The sequence below is a fragment of the Ranitomeya variabilis genome, chromosome 3, assembly GCF_051348905.1.
Source record: "Ranitomeya variabilis isolate aRanVar5 chromosome 3, aRanVar5.hap1, whole genome shotgun sequence".
Classification (NCBI taxonomy): Eukaryota; Metazoa; Chordata; class Amphibia; order Anura; family Dendrobatidae; genus Ranitomeya; species Ranitomeya variabilis.
Genome location: NC_135234.1, coordinates 6,627,912 through 6,645,488, shown reverse-complemented (window position 1 = coordinate 6,645,488; position 17,577 = coordinate 6,627,912). Strand labels below are relative to the sequence as shown.

The 17,577-nt window shown below is 47.8% G+C and overlaps 1 protein-coding gene across 1 annotated transcript in view; it reads right to left on the bottom strand.

Annotated features, from left to right (window-relative positions):
- LOC143817874 (uncharacterized) overlaps nt 1-17,577 on the bottom strand; it is a 146,339-nt gene that overhangs the window by 20,788 nt on the left and 107,974 nt on the right. The window contains exon 5 of the mRNA XM_077299338.1: nt 3,249-3,335. Coding sequence (XP_077155453.1) covers nt 3,249-3,335 — 87 coding nt within the window. The remainder of the gene's footprint in view (nt 1-3,248; nt 3,336-17,577) is intronic.

Here is a 17,577-nt window from a genome sequence, read left to right as displayed (position 1 = left end):
CCCACATACAAGCCATGACTCCACCCTTGCTTCCGGTATCTTCTGTGGCAAATGTCCAATCGTCTTCTGGCAATGTGAACACTGTCATTGGCTGCAGTAATCATCACCTTCCTTTGGATGGCGTCCTTGGATTTAAGATAAAGTCCTGGTGTCAAAAGGCTTGAGGGCATTCCGTTTAGGCTGGAGACTGGATGTCCAACTGAAGAACAATGTCTTGTAATTCACATCCACATGGAATGTGTGTCAAAGATAAGATGTTCAGTTCAGGAACAATAGCTTATACTCCTAACACCACAGGGGTTATGTATCCTCCAAGAGGTTGGAGACACAATGTCCATCTACAATGTAGATTCTCTTTATTCTATTAAAAGAACAGAGGACTTCACACCCCAGGAACTTGTGTGACCACCTGTCACAGCTAATGGTCAATTCCTTTGATGTAGGTTTTAGCTGTTATGTAGAGTTAAGGGAATGTTCCTTGCTCTTATGATACATAAACTGTCCATGTTGGCTCCAACACCAGCCCTGGAGCAGACTGTAGTGGGAGGATGATGTCAGTAAAAAGGCTTCTTGCTGTGAATGAAAAGTTCTTAAGACCATGTACTCACTATCCCTTGGGTATAACCCCCTTCTCAAGTTCAGTAAAGTTCCCATGTTTGAACAGAAGTCTAATTTACTAATCGGTGGAAGTCGTGGTCCTGGTCAGCCAATACCATCGGCTACTGGCAGCCTGCATGGGCACAAGGCCCTCACAGCACTAACACCCAGCCAGGACCCACAATTGTCTGTAGGATGCCAAAGTGAGTGTGGACAGAATCTCGCCCCGACTACCTCGCTTGGGCATCTTACGCATGACCCATGGCTGACTGCTGCTGTGCCCTTGGCAAAGTTCTACTGTGGGTCAATTTATGCCACTTTTCCTTGTGTCCACCCCTAATTTTAGCTGTTTTGGAAGCTTTTTGCCACGCCTTAAGGTGTTGTGTACACGATTGGTTTGGCCTCCCATTGAATCTAATGGGGTTCGGCTACGTTCCGTAGAATCGAAGATAAGATTTTCCTGCCCTAGAACCACAACAATATAGACCCCATTAACCCCTCATCATCCTACACAACTGTGGCTGGGCACATTAACCCTTTTTCTGCTACAGACCACCATTTTTTATTAACCCCTTCACTTAGACTATTGACCCAGGCCCTACCCATTCAAGGTATGTTGAAAATCCAGGAGCAAAATTCGCCACATTCGGTGCAGATTTATTTGGGGTTTTGGTGCGGAAATCTCCCCCTTCATTCCGCAGTATAACATTGACCTGATTCACAGCTGAATTTTTCTTCTACTGCGGATTTCAAACAGAAACTTCCAGCAGATAAAAAAATGAAATACAAAATGTGATATTGCCACATCTGTAAAAGTCCACTGTAGTAAAGAACATTATCCAGCGAGCACAGGTAACACCGTCTGTGAAAAAAATACAAAATGGCAAAAATGCTTTTTGGAAACAGTCGTTTTTCCCACCTATGGGGTATCTGCGCACTCAGGAGAAATTGCACAACAAATTTTGGGGTCCAATTTCTCCTGTTACCCTTGTGAAAATAAAAAAATTGAGGTGCAAAAATGTGATTTTTTTTATTTTTATTTTCACGGCTCAACGTTATAAACTTCTGTGAAGTACCTGGGGGTTCAAGGTGCTCAATACACATCTAGATAAGTTCCCTGAGGGGTCTAGTTTCCAAGATGGGGTGACTTGTGGAGAGTTTCCACAGTTTAGGCACATCAGGGGGTCTCCAAACGCGACATGGCGTCTGCTAATTATTCCAGCAAATTTTACATTCAAGAAGTCAAATGTCTCTCCTTCCCTTCCGAGCTCTGCCGTGCACCCAAACAGTAGATTCCTCCACATATGGGGTATCTGCGTACTCGGGAGAAATTGCACAACAACTTTTGTGGTCCATTTTTTCATGTCACCCTTGCAAAAGTAAAAAAATTGGGTCTAAAATAACATTTTTGTGAAAAAAGTGAAATGTTCATTTTTTCGTTCCACGTTCCATTAATTCCTGTGAAGCACCTGAAGGGTTAATAAACTTCATGCAATGTGAGGTGGTCCCTAAAAAAATGGTTTTGTAAATTTTGTTGGAAAAATAAGAAATCGCTGGTCAGCTTTTTAACCTTATAACTTCCTAAAAACCCCCGATGTTTCCAAAATTGTGCTAATGTAAAGTAGACATGTGGGAAATGTTATTTGTCAGCTATTTTGCATTCCTCAAATGGAAAGAATGTCTTGGAGCATCAAAATATGCATCTGAATGTTGGAGGGGGACTCCACCATAGTAGAAGCTGCTATAGCCAGTTTCAGAAGGGGGCAGTATTAGTATCATGAACGAGCAGTAATATATGCCCTATATTTTCCCACATAAAGATTATACATAATAAATTTAAAAAAAGGAATGCCAGACAGCCTTACATGAAGGGAAGTATCAAAAAATGCCATTGTGCTCAAAATGGGAACTGGGCTACACTGATGATGTTGTAGTCAACAAACCCACAAACTTTTGACTTCCCATCCTCACGGCTTATCTGTGAGTAGTGACTAGCATTACAGTAATGCATATTAGTGGGGAGGAAGTGGATGGCATTTTGGAATAAAAAAACATCACTGGTCTCAAGAAGAGTGAAGTGATGTTACCTCTGACAGTGACACCATCTGTTTAAGTCAGTGTTCTGCACAGAAGAGTCTCACTGATCACAAATTACTTGGAGAGTTTTTGGACAATTTCATATTTTTATAAAATATGAAAAGACGATCAGTGTGCTGTTATTGAATGGGGGTTAGAATGTTATCCACATCTTTTAAGGGCAATTAACATATGAATTGATTCACTGGGAATCAAATTTTTGGGAAAATTTGTCGAAGCTAGCAATTCCTCTAAAGCAGAGAAAAGAGTTCACAGATATTTGGCCTCACATTGGATTTATGGGTTTTACGTACGGTTGTCTGATATCTAGAATATTGGTATATCTGGTGCATGTTCACCCCAGAAAGGATTCTTTAGAATCCTGGGCTCAAATGAAAAGTCTGTTACAGGATCCCCAGCATAAAAATCATGTGCCATATCTCACACTGTTGTACTCTTCCTGAGGAACATCTACAAACCTACACACCAGTTTGGCTACAGTGTTTTCATTGCAGGTTGGTAGCTCAGTGTCATTGAAGGAAGTCTCATATAATAGACTTATGAGGAGGACTTACCAGAGGGCCCAACATCTGGAAATGGGAGGATTGTTCCATCCAGAGGAGCTTGGGGGCCCAACATGTCCATCTCCCTTTCCTTCATGTCTGTAAGTAAGAGGATAACTAGGTTAGAGAATGACAAATGTAATATATCGACCAGAGAAGAAGCAGAGAATGTTATTATTATTATTTATTATTATAGTGCCATTTATTCCATGGCACTTTACATGTGAGGAGGGGTATAAATAATAAAACCAAGTACAGTAATCTTAATACAAGTCATAACTGGTACAGGAGGAGAGAGGACCGTGCCCTCGAGGGCTCACAATCTACAAGGGATGGGTGAGGGTAGAGCTGGTAGTTCAGTGGTTTGGTCAATTGGTGGTTACTGCAGGTTATAGGCTTGTCGGAAGAGGTGAGTGTTCAGATTCCTTTTGAAGGTTTCCACGGTAGGCGAGAGTCTGATGTGTTGTGGTAGAGGGTTCCAGAGTATGGGGGATGTGCGAGAGAAATCTTGTATACGATTGTGGGAAGAGGAGATAAGTGGGGAGTAGAGAAGGAGATCTTGTGAGGATCGGAGGTTGCGTGTAGGAAAGTACCGGGAGATGAGGTCACAGATGTACGGAGGAGACAGGTTGTGGATGGCTTTGTACGTCATGGTTAGGGTTTTGTACTGGAGTCTCTGGGCAATGGGGAGCCAGTGAAGGGATTGACAGAGGGGAATAGCGGGGGGACAGGTGGATCAGTCAAGCAGCAGAGTTTAGAATAGATTGGAGGGGTGCGAGAGTGTTAGAGGGGAGGCCACAAAGCAGGAGGTTGCAGTAGTCAAGGCGGGTGATGTTGAGCTGACTACTGACACAATGAAAACAAAAAGAGGTGCACCCTGGCTGTAGGTTAAATAAATATGGGGGTGCAATGCCTAGTCCAATATTGTATTAGCCAAAAAGGAAGAGAAAGAATGGACTAATAACGGCTTGCACACCACCAAATATAGAAAAGTAACAAACTTTATTAAACACCACAAAAAACATAAAAACACTTAAAATACCACAATCATGTGTAGAACACCCCTATATAAACATAATATGTCTGCCAGAGCAATATGAAAACAGGCTCCCATGCATAAATGTTATAAGTAACGTGGCTCAGTAGATCCTAAATGGTAGAACAATGGAGTCCTGGTGAGATAAAGACCTCACTGGTGGGATAGAGTTAATCCCTAAGCCACCTATGCAGAGGTGCATGCAAGATGGTAATGCAGAAACATGTCATAAAATATAAAAAAGCATGCAGGATTAGCTGAAAGAACCACTCATGAGATAAAAAAACAGGGCTCCTGAGGAGTCAGCGACTAAAACATAATGACATGAATACTCAACTGAATCAGAACCCAGAGAGATAAAAGTAGTGAGAGTCGCAACTTTTCTTGGCTAAAATAGCCAGGCGGGTGATGTTGAGGGCATGGACTAGAGTTTTTGCAGATTCTAGATTTAAGAATGTACGGATCCGGGAAATATTTTTGAGTTGAAGTTGGCAGGAAGTAGAAAGGGCTTGGATATGTGGTTTGAAAGAGAGATCAGTGTCAAAGATTATCCTGAGGCAACGAGCTAGTGGGACTGGGGAGAGTAAGAAACCATTTTCTTTAATGGATATTTCTATTGGGGTTGAGTGAGATGGGGGAAAGATGATGAATTCTGTTTTGTCCATGTTAAGTTTCAGAAATCTAGCGGAGAAGAAGGATGAAATAGTGGACAGACATTGTGGGATTCTGGTTAGTAGGGAGGTGATATCTGGTCCAGAGATGTAGATCTGTGTGTCATCAGCATAGAGGTGATACTGAAAGCCATGAGAATCTATGAGCTGTCCCAGGCCAAAAGTGTAAATGGAGAAGAGCAGGGGCCCAAGGACTGAACCTTGTGGGACTCCGACAGATAGGGGGTGAGGTGAGGAGGTGGTGTGTGAGTGGGAGACGCTGAATGTCCGGTCTGTTAGGTATGATGAGATCCAGGGTAGGGCCAAGTCTGTGATGCCAAGGGATGAGAGGATCTGTAATAATAGGGAATGGTCCACTGTGTCAAAGGCAGAGGACAGGTCCAGGAGGAGGAGACAGAGTAGTGTTCCTTGGATTTGGCAGTCAGTAGGTTATTGGTGACTTTAGTTAGGGCAGTTTCATTGGAGTGATGTGGGCAGAAGCCAGATTGTAAGCGGTCGAAGAAGGAGCAAGAAGAGAGGTGGGCAGGCAGTTCAAGATGAACGTGTTATTCCAGTAATTTTGAGGCATAGAGGAGAAGTGATATAGGGCGATAGTTAAATACAGAGGATGGGTCAAGAGAGGGCTTTATGAGGATAGGTGTGATGGAGGCATGTTTAAAGCTTGAGGGGAGAACACCAGTGGTTAGTGATAGGTTGAAGAGATGGGTTAGGGTTGGGATGAAGACTGTGGCGAGGTTTGGGATGAAGTGGGAAGGGATCGGGTCAAGTGCACAGGTGGTGAGATGCGATCTTGAGAGTAGAGTGGAGAGTCGATCTGTAATGGTGGAAAATTTGGTTTTGGAGGAGGAGGGCTGAGCAGTTAGGAGGAAGGGCTCTGGGGGTTGTCGACAAAAACTGTATCTGATGTTATCAATCTTCTGCTTGAAAAATGAGGCAAAGTCTTCAGCTGAGATAAGTGGGGAGGGAGGAGGTACTGGGGACGGAGGAGAGAATTGAAGACATTGAGTAGCTGTTTAGGGTTGTGAGACAGGGAGGATATGAGAGATGAGAAGTAGGTTTTGCTGCAGCAAGTGTGGTCTTGAAAGTAGTGATGGACTGTTTGAATGCGATGAAGTGCTCGTTGGAGTGTGATCTTTTCCATCTCCGCTCAGCAGCCCTGTTTGTCCGTCTCAGTTCTTTGATCAGGCTGGTGTGCCAGGGCTGTCTGTTGATTTTGCGAGCTTTGGTATGTGTGAGAGGGGCAACCGATTCCAGAGCTGCAGCTATTGTGGTGTTATATAAAGTGGCGTCCGCATTGTGTAAGGAATGTTCTATTAAATTACAATAACTTGTATTATTACACAGCTCCCCTGTGTTATTACACTTCATTCATGTGTTATTACACCTCACGCATGTGTTATTGCACCTCTCCCATGTGTTACAACACCTCTTGCTTGTGTTATTATGCCTCTCCCCTGTGTTATTACACATCCTGTCTGTGTTATTAAAGGGAATCTGTCACTTACTATTTCGTATATAAGCTGCGGCCACCGCCATCAGGGGCTTATCTACAGCATTCTGTAATGCATTTGCAGCGCCCCAGAGTCCTGGTTGTTGCAGTAATGTCGCTCTGCCACTAAGGGGAGTGATGTTACGTCTGACTGCACTAAAGGAGTTCACCTGACCAGGTATCACAGTCACACACTACACTCCACACCCCGGCCACCAGGGGGGTGGTTCTATCTATTAGGCCACTCCTCACACTCTGGTAAAACTGGGGGTTGGACAGGAAGTTAGGAAGAAAAGCAGCCCGAGAGAGTTCGGGAGAGGACCTGTCAGGGGTGGGATCCTGACAGAGGCCTAGCGAAAAGGACAGATCGTTACGGAGCTGTGCCTGTAAGGTATAGCGGCAGGCTCCTAAGAAGGACATGAAGCGGAGTATATTGCGGAGATGTGAGAAGCGAGATCTTAGCACAGAGGCGAGAGAACCAGAAGGAGTCGTGCCCTTAAGACCGTGGCAATATCCTTCTGAGGCGTGTAGCCGGTGGCCGGAGCACCGAGGAAGTAAGAGACTCTAAGTATTACTTTAAACAGCGGCAGGACAGTTAATTATAGGTTGTCTGTCTCACCAAAATCACCTAACGAAGACAAAGGAGGCAATTGTGGGAGAGGGGCATCTCTAGGGTCCCAGAATAACTCCAGGCCTACCCTGTCATACGGGTGCGTCCTATCCATATCATCTGGGGGACAGAGAGAGAAGGAACATCAGAAACAGATACAACAGTTGTGAGGACTATCCCGTGGTGCTCAGCAGGGAGGTACTACAACACACAGGCGCTAGAAGGAAGGCACTGATTTCCACCTGCAAAGGGAACTCTGGATGTGCCTTCGGACCGGCCGGACTCAGCCAGCCCTGTTAGCAGTACTCTGGATTGAGGATCCTGAAGCCTTCAGTAAAGAGGTAAAGAGACTGCAACCCTGTGTCCTCGTTATTCATCGCACCTTGCACCGCACACCATTACCACACCTTTCATTGGACGCCCCTTAGCAGGGTCACGGACCGGGTCTAGCCACCGTGACAACCCCAGGACCAAGACAGAGAGGCCCGGTACCGAGTACCCCGCAGCCCTGCGTCTGGGGGCGCTCCAAACTTGGCGTCACGAACAGGATTTACTTAAGCCTGAAGAATCAGGTCATGTGTGCCTTGGAACTGTGTCTGAATTGTGCTTGAACTGTAACTTATTGCAAAGACTGTGTATTGCCACTTGCCGCCAAAATCCGCCATCGCCACGCCGTGTGGAGCTAGAGGAGAGCAGCCAGAGCTTCGTGGGCGGAGCCGGCCACAAAGAGCGAGGAGCGAGAAGACACGGTGAGGTGCCGATCCCGGAAGAGGGACGGCCATGTCGGACACCAGAGGAGCGGAGGCGGCGGTCGCAGCCGCAGACACGGGGGCACTTCCAGACCCCGCAGTCGACGCAGCCGCGGGCCTTGTATCACCGCCGGATGCCGCAGGGCTTGCCGCTCCCATTAGCCAGCCGGACACTGCCGCAGCTACGACAGCCATAATGCCCTTCTCTATGCCATATCTACCCGGAGCCGCCTGGCTCCCGCGATACTCTGGAGAATCCCATACGTTAACTGACTTTAAAGAGGGAATTTGTAGCCTGCTCGAGTTTTATCCCTTGACAGAGCCTCAGAAAGTTCATATGATAATAGGCCAACTCTTTGGAGCGGCTTTGAGAGAAGTGAAATCATGGCCCGCCGCAGATAAGAGAACTGCACAACAGGTCTTTGCAAAGCTTAAAACCACCTTTGACACCCACACCGCTACAGAAATTAAATTGACGTTCTATGGGTGCAAGCAGAGGCCGCAGGATAGCTTACGGGACTATGCCCTTAATCTTCAGGAGGCACTGCGGGCCATCAAGCAGAGTGACCCAAGCAGCATGCAAGATGAAGATAAACTCCTGAAAGAGCAGTTCATCGAGGGGCTCCTGTGCAGTAACCAAAGGGCCCAGCTACACTTCCTGGCCATGCAGAATCCAGACCTGACTTTTGCGCAATTCAAAGATAAAGCCATCCAGGCGCTGCCAGAGCGACAGCCCAGCCGTGCCGTACTTCCCAGGCGTCAAGCCCTCACGTACCACCAGGAGGTGACACCGGAAGCAACCGTCTCCGCTGAGGCCGATGCCCAGACCCTGGAAGATTATTCCCCTGCAGGACTGCGCCTCCAGATGCAGGAGCTGACCAAGAGCGTTGCCGCCCTAGCCCGGACCGTCCAGTCCCTACAAGAGGCCCCCAAGGAGAAGATCCAGCTGGCTTCCAGACCGGAGGATGTCCCCTGGCAGCGACAGAGGAGGGTTCCATCGACCAGAGGCAGAGACGACGATCGCTTTCATCGGGATGGACGACCTATCTGCCGCCGCTGCCACCAGGTGGGCCATCTTGCAAGGTACTGTCATTTAAAAGAAGCAACCCCTAGGGCAGAGGGCCAACCCCCAGGAGTAGGACGGTCAGGCCCGCAAAATTGGAGAGCCAAGTACATCGGAGGGCGACCGGTCCTCCCCATTGTGATCGACGGTATCCCCATGAACGCGCTGTTGGACACCGGTTCTCGGGTGACGACTATGCCTTACATCCTTTATAAACGTTATTGGGAGGACAACGACATTACCCGTGGCCCCGATGATGATTTCACCATAATAGCTAGTAATGGGGTATAAAGAGGTCACCATTAAGGTGGGGCGGGTAGAATTGGAGGCCCAGGGAATTGTCATTGTTGATATTGACCGACGTGAATGTAACCCCATGATGACCATCGGCACTAATGTCATAGAAAATTGTCTTGCAGAAGTTATTGTCTTGTTGCAGCAGGTAGCCGAAACAGCTGGTTACAGTGAACAACGTGCCTTGCAAAAAGAAATCAGAGCTATGATGCAGAGACAGCAGGTAGAGCTGACTGGTGGTGAGATTGGCCGGGTCACAGTGAGTTATGCGAACCCCATTGCGATACCCCCCAGGAGTGAAATGTTAATATGGTGTCGGGCAGTCATAGGCCTCAGGGGTAAAGACTATCAGGCCCTGGTAGAACCTGTGTACTCAGATAATAGGCCTACCCTCCTGACAGCCAGAGGGGTGGTCGACGTCCGCAAAGGGAGGGTGCCAGTACGAGTTCTTAACTGTGGGGAGGAAGAAGTCCACCTAACCAAATATGTCACCCTTGCCAAGCTATTTACTGTTAATAATAGTGTGATACAGGCACCCGGGCCCTTGGTCCCGTCCAATCCAGCGGAGAACAACGGCTCTGCAGGGCAATCGAAAGATTGGTGTAGGGAATTACATGTGGGCACTGATTCTACCCCATCTCACCAGACACAGGGGGCCTACAGGGTGGTTCATGAGTATGAGCGGGTATTCAGTAAGCACCCCCTAGATTTCGGGCAGGTAAAAGGGATTCAGCATCATATCCCCACGGGAGATCACCCACCCATAAAAAAGGGAGATACCGTCCTGTACCCCCAGCTCATTATCAGTGTGCCAAGGACATGATGCGAGAGATGAAGGAGGCTGGGGTAGTGAGAGACAGTTGTAGCCCCTGGGCAGCTCAATTGGTCCTCGTTAGGAAGAAAGATGGCACCATGAGGATGTGTGTGGATTACAGGCAACTAAACCGCATTACACATAAGGATGTATACCCCCTGCCCAGGATAGAAGAGTCCTTGGCTGCTTTAAAGTCTGCTAACTACTTCTCTACCTTGGATCTCACCAGTGGGTACTGGCAGGTTCCCGTGGCAGAGGCGGACAAGGAGAAGACGGCCTTCACGACACCGATGGGACTCTGCGAATTCAACTACATGCCCTTCGGATTGTGTAATGCCCCGGGGACGTTTCAGAGGATGATGGAGTGCTGTCTGGGACACAAGAACTTTGAAACCGTGCTGCTATATCTGGACGATGTCATTGTCTTCTCTAAGACCTCTGAAGACCATTTGAAGCACCTGGCCGAGTTGTTTGAAGCTCTGTCCAACTTTGGCTTAAAGGTGAAACCATCCAAATGCCATCTACTAAAACCCAAAGTGCAGTACCTGGGCCATGTGGTAAGTGCCGAAGGAGTGGCCCCGGACCCCGACAAGGTCACGGTGATCAAGGACTGGCCGAAGCCCGGTAACCTCCATGAAGTCCGACAGTTCCTCGGGTTGGTGGGCTACTACCGGAGGTTTATCAAGGACTTTACCAAGAAGGCGGCGCCGTTGCAGGACCTGTTGGTGGGCCAATCCAAGAAACCCAGGGGTAAGAATACCCCATTTGATTGGAACGACGGACTGGAAGGATCGTTCACATGCTTAAAGTCGGCGCTGACGGGAGAAGAGGTACTGACCTACCCTGAATACGACCAACCGTTTGAATTGTATATGGATGCCAGCAACGTGGGGCTGGGAGCCGTGCTGTCCCAGGTCCAGAAAGGCAAGGAAAGAGTAATCGCTTATGCCAGCAGGAAACTTCGCCCCACTGAAAGGAACCCTGACAACTACAGTTCCTTTAAGCTGGAGTTCCTCGCCGTCGTTTGGGCCGTGACGGAGAGGTTCAAGCACTACCTGGCCTCAGCAAAATTCACCGTCTTCACGGATAATAATCCACTAACGCACTTGGACACAGCAAAACTCGGCGCCTTGGAGCAGCGGTGGATGGCCCGGCTGTCCAACTACGACTTCACCATCAAGTATCGGGCAGGGCACAAGAATGCGAATGCCGATGCATTGTCCCGAATGCCTCATTTGCCCGAAACGGAGGAAGATCCAGAAGCATTTGAAGAGGTCGAGCTGCCCGCTTTCCATCGCCCCAAAGCCACCCAGTGTTCCCATCAGGTGGAGAACAGGCGCAAGAATAAACAGGGTGCCCCATTGAATCCCCTGCCCCATCATGGGTGGGCAGAGAACCAGGATGGTGAACCTGCGGTCCGTCGGGTGAAAGAGCTCCTGACGCAGGCAGGTTTGCATCCCGACCCGGATGATCCACCAGAGGCCCTACAATTGTGGAAGGAGAGGGGCAGACTGTTTGTTCACGATGGTAAGCTGTGCCGGAGGAGCATTGACCCACGCACTCATGAATTGGTATGGCAGATCGTGGTCCCAAGACAAGATGTGCCAATGGTCCTGGGAGCGTACCACGATGGGGCAGGACACTTCGGATGGAGGAAGCTGGAGAGCCTGCTCCGAGGAAGGTTCTACTGGATTGGTATGAAGAAAGCCATCGAGAAGTGGTGCCGAGAGTGTGGCCCATGTAGCCTACGCCGGAAGGATCGTGACAGCCAGCGGGCTCCCTTGCAGCCCATCATCACCAAACGGCCGCTCGAGTTGGTCGCGCTGGATCACGTGAAGCTAACACCCAGCCGGTCAGGCTATATCTACGCTCTCACCATCGTGGACCACTACTCCAGATTCCTGGTAGTCGTGCCGGTCAAAGATCTAACGGCTAGAACGGACCAAGACCTTCCAGCAGTACTTCTGTCGACCCCATGTGTACCCGGAGAAGGTACTGACTGATCAGGGGCCAGCATTTGAAGCAGAAGTGTTTCAGGAGTTCTGCAATCTGTATGGATGTAAGAAGATCAGAACCACGCCATACCATCCGCAAACCAACGGAATGTGCGACAAGATGAACCAGGTGGTGATTGACTTGCTGAAGACCTTACCTGTGGAGGAACGGAACTTGTGGCCCACAAAGTTACCAGACTTGGTGGATATGTACAACCACATCCCAGTAAACTCCACCAACTGCACTCCAGCGTACCTGATGCGAGGGAGGTCTAGCAAGTTACCTGTTGATCTGGACATGGGGGTCCTGACCCCCGAAGATATCTCGCCAGAAGTGGACTGGGATACAGAGAGGCAGCAAAGGTACCGCAAAGTACAAGAATGTGTGGAAAGAAGTCTCGCCCAAGCCTGACAAAAACAAGAAAGGGATTACAACCAGCATGCTCCTGTAACTCCCTTGTCACCCGGGAAGCAGGTACTCAAACGGAAGCGAAGACTACACAAGCTTGATGATCAATGGGAAGCGGAACCATATACCATCCTGCCATCTGATTTCGACAATACAAAGGTCTGCCTCATCAGTAAAGATGGAGGGGAAACCTCAACGGCAATATCCAGAGACCACCTTAAGATATGCCCTGACAAGTTGAGAGATGGGGAGACAGACCCCGGGACGTCCCCGCCCATGGAAGAGGAGAAGATGATACACACTGTTCTTGGCGATTTTCCCCAGTCTTGGACTCAAATAAACCAGGCCATTGTGGTACCTGACCTAACGTTTCGCCAACTGACACCGCCAGAACTAGATGTGGAGCCAGGTCATCCGGACCAGCAACCACCTGGAATCCCACCGGAGGATGCCATGCCAACCGTTGAACCGGCAAGCCCTCCCTCTGCTATCGGTGAATCTGCCATACCCATCGGTAGTATCAGCAGCCCTGAGAGCTCCAGTCTACCAGTGCTACCCAGACTCACTAGAAGTGTAGCTAGAAGACAGTGCACTACACCAGCGGTAGCAAGTATGGCGGGTCCTGTTAGGCCAATAGCAACCCCTGCACTGCGGAGGTCTACACGCAGTACCAGGAATCAAACTCCACTTCGCTATAAAACTTGGAGATACTAAGCTGTTATTTGGTTGAAAATGTTTGTGTAAATCTCTTTGTTACAGGTTTAAAAAAATGGACAATGGAGTGATGGACTGTGAATTGCTCGAAAACTTTCACGGGGACCCCTTTGTTTACCCGGGGTCCCTGCTGTTCAAGGTTGCACCTACTGAACTGGGGGTCATGAACTGTGCATGACCAAACTTTTGCAACGTTCAAGCGTCCTCACCTCCCATAAAGGGAAGCACTGTTATATATTTACTTGTTCATAGCATTTACTTGTTTATAGTATTTCAAAATGTTGTGTGTTTTCTAATAACATGTAATGTTGTTCTTTTTTTTTTTTCCCAGTCCGGGAGTACTGGATTTAACCGTGGGGGAGTGCAGCGCCCCAGAGTCCTGGTCGTTGCAGTAATGTGGCTCTGCTACTAAGGGGAGTGATGTTACGTCTGACTGCACTAAAGGAGTTCACCTGACCAGGTATCACAGACACACACTACACTCCACACTCTGGCCACCAGGGGGGGGTGGTTCTATCTATTAGGCCACTCCTCACACTCTGGTAAAACTGGGGGTTGGACAGGAAGTTAGGAAGAAAAGCAGCCCGAGAGAGTTCGGGAGAGGACCTGTCAGGGGTGGGATCCTGACAGAGGCCTAGCGAAAAGGACAGATCGTTACGGAGCTGTGCCTGTAAGGTATAGCGGCAGGCTCCTAAGAAGGACACGAAGCGGAGTATATTGCAGAGAAGTGAGATCTTAGCACAGAGGCGAGAGAACCAGAAGGAGTCGTGCCCTTAAGACCGTGGCAACATCCTTCTGAGGCGTGTAGCCGGTGGCCGGAGCACCGAGGAAGTAAGAGACTCTAAGTATTACTTTAAACAGCGGCAGGACAGTTAATTATAGGTTGTCTGTCTCACCAAAATCACCTAACGAAGACAAAGGAGGCAATTGTGGGAGAGGGGCGTCTCTAGGGTCCCAGAATAACTCCAGGCCTACCCCATCATACGGGTGCGTCCTAGCCATATCATCTGGGGGACAGAGAGAGAAGGAACATCAGAAACAGACACAACAGTTGTGAGGACTATCCCGTGGTGCTCAGCAGGGAGGTACTACAACACACAGGCGCTAGAAGGTAGGCACTGATTTCCACCTGCAAAGGAAACTCTGGATGTGCCTTCGGACCGGCCGGTCTCAGCCAGCCCTGTTAGCAGTGCTCTGGATTGCGGATCCTGAAGCCTTCAGTAAACAGGTAAAGAGACTGCAACCCTGTGTCCTCGTTATTCATCGCACCTTGCACCGCACACCATCATAACACCTTTCATTGGACGCCCCTTAGCAGGGTCACGGACCGGGTCTAGCCACCGTGACAACCCCAGGACCAAGACAGAGAGGCCCGGTACCGAGTACCCCGCGGCACTGGGTCTGGGGGCGCTCCACATTCTGTAATGCTGTAGATAAGCCCCCGATGTAACCTGAAAGATAAGAAAAACAAGCTAGATTATAATCATCTGGGGGGGCGGTCCAATGCGGTCCGGTCCGATGGGTGTCGCAGGTCCAGGTCCGGCGCCTCCCATCTTCATGTGATGACGTCCTCTTCCTTGCTTCTGTTGCGGCTCCTGCGCAGGCGTACTTTATCTTCCCTGTTGAGGGCAGTGTAAAGTACTGCAGTGCGCAGGCGCTGGGCTTCTCGGACCTTTCCCGGCGCCTGCGCACTGCAGCACTTTGCTCTGCCCTCAACAGTGCAGATAAAGTACGCCTGCGCAGGAGCCGCGACAGGAAGCAAGGAAGACATCATCGCATGAAGATGGGAGGCGCCGGACCACGATGCCCATCGGACCGGACCGCCCCCCAGGTGAGTATAATCTAACTTGTTTTTCTTATCTTTCAGGTTACATCGGGGGCTTATCTACAGCATTACAGAATGCATTACAGAATGCTGAAAATAAGCCCCTAATGGCGGTGGCCAAAGCTTATATACGAAAAATTAGGTGACAGATTCCCTTTAAACATCTAAACTAGAAATTGAAGCTCCAGGGAGATAATTTGCATATTGCTGGTGCATTCTGGGAAGAGTGAAGACTCACCGCGAGTCTGAGGATCATTAGGAAATCATCAAACCCTGTGCTGTCAGGGGCACAAATCTTTATGGTGATTCCACATAAATTGGTTTTGGTCAGCATGGAGAAGGCGATCACCCACATGGTGCTGCAGTGTGCGCTGTATGTCTACAGACCTGTCAGAGGGAAAGGAACTCTACTGCCAGGAACGTAGATTGTGACTCTGCTAGAGGAAAAGGTGTAAAGTCTTCAGAAGAGAAGATCTACACTGAGGCTCATCACAGAAGATGAGGATTTCCTCACAGAGCAGAAGAATCTCTTCAGAATGTTCCAAGAGAAGAACTTTTCATCTTTCTGCAGAAGATAATGACAGAGTCGAAATAACTTCAGAATGTTGGAAGAGAAGCATCTATCTACCTGCAGAAGAAGAAAAATGGAAGCGTGTGACCCAAAAAGCAAGCGGATGAGGAGGCAGTCAGCATCCATACTGCTGAAGAACCACTACCAGGATCTCACACAGGAGAACTATGAAGATGTACATAAAAAAAGTGCTTTACCCATAAAGAAAATCCCAGTAAGAAATCAGAAGCCTCTAGAAGGGAGAGTGGTGGTCGTGGGTATTCGCTACTGAGAGGAACAGAAGTCTCAATCTGCCAAATGAACATTACCTCATGAGAAGTGTGCTGTCGTCCAGGTGCCCAAATCAAAGATGTCTGATAGGGTATCAGGGCTTTTCAGTGCTAAAGACAATCACACATGTCTATTAATACACGTAGGAACAAATGACATAGCAAGAAAGGACCTGGAAACTATATGAAGAAACTTGAAAACCTAGACCAAAAAGTGAAGGAACTGGGAGCACAAGTAGTCTTTTCATTCATCCTCCCAGTGGTTGGACATGGATCAAGGAGATTGAAAAGGATTCTACAGGTGAACAACTGGCTACATCGATGGTGCCATGAGCAATGTCTTGGGTTTCTTGTCCATGGAGTGAATTACCTGTATGATGGACTCCTTGCTAGAGATGGGCTGCACCTTACAAAAACAGGAAAACACGTACTTGGTAGATGCCTTGCTACACTAAGCAGGAGAGCTTTATACTAGCGCAATATGGAATGGGAAATATACGGCCAGGAACAAATATGCAGCTAATGAATTCTTTCGAGAACCCTGCTATTAGCAGTGAAAATAAAGAACAAAAATAACAAACTCTGAATAAAAACAGAGGAGCAAGAGAAACCGACTACAACTAAAATGTGTCTATACAAATGCACAGAGCACGAGAAACAAGGAGAATTGGAGCTGCTAACACAAGAAGAGAGATATGATGTCATAGGCATCACTGAAATCTTGGACCTAATTCTTACCAACAGGGAGGAAATAGTTGAGGAAGTAAAGGTGGCTGGGAATTTAGGAGGCAGAGATCATGCTGTCCTCGAATTTTGGATTACAAGAGGAGGAAGACCAGTGAGGACTCAGACTTTAAGTTTGGACTTCAGAAAGATAAAATTTTAATGGACTCAGAAAGAGGATAAGAAAGGTCCAATGGCCGGATGTTCTAAAGGACAGAAATGTCCAAGAAGGATGGGAGATTTTGCTAAATTAAATTCTCACTGCACAATCGGTAACAGTCCCTAAAAGAATGGAGAATTAGAAGCATTTAAAGAGACCAGGACGGATGAACACAGAACTTAATCACTTGTTAAAAGGAAAAATGAAATGTATATTAAATGGAAAGAGGGGGCATATCTAAAGAATAATATAATGCTATCTGCAGGGAATGCAAGGCAAGAGATAGAAGAGTAAAAGCCAGTAATGAAGTGAGGCTTGTAAGGGAGACCAAAAGCAACAAAAAAGAATGTTGGGGGCTTGTCATAAGCAAAAGAAAAGTCAAAGATTCCATAGGATTTTTACATGATGAAACGGGTGAAGGGGTCAGAAATGATGTTGAGAAGCCGAACTTTTACATTCCTATTTTGTTTCTGTGTTCTCCAAGAAAGCAAATGTAACATCAACTGATCTTGAATGAATAAAAGAATCCACACTATATATAAACAGAGAGATGGGGAGGGAACACTTAGCTAATTTACATCTCCTGGTCCAGATGAATTACATAAAGTCTCATCATCTCGGCATGCTTAGCATGTCAATCTCTGCAAGGAGAAATTATACTTCTTGGATATCGGTCGGATGCCTCTCACACAGCCAAACCAGATCTCCACTTTGTGTTTCGGAGTACTGCCCCTCATCAGTACAGTGTCTCCAAATTGAAATTCTGGTTTGGCTATTATCCTGAGTCATGTGAGAAGGCTCGTTAAAGGGTCGGCATCAACTTGTAGGATTGCTACTTTCAATAGGTGGCACTATAGTTCTAGTTCTCTTCTGTAATGTTGTAGATAAGCCCCCGATGTAACCTGAAAGATATTTCTTTCTATCTTTCAGGTTACATCGGGGGCTTATCT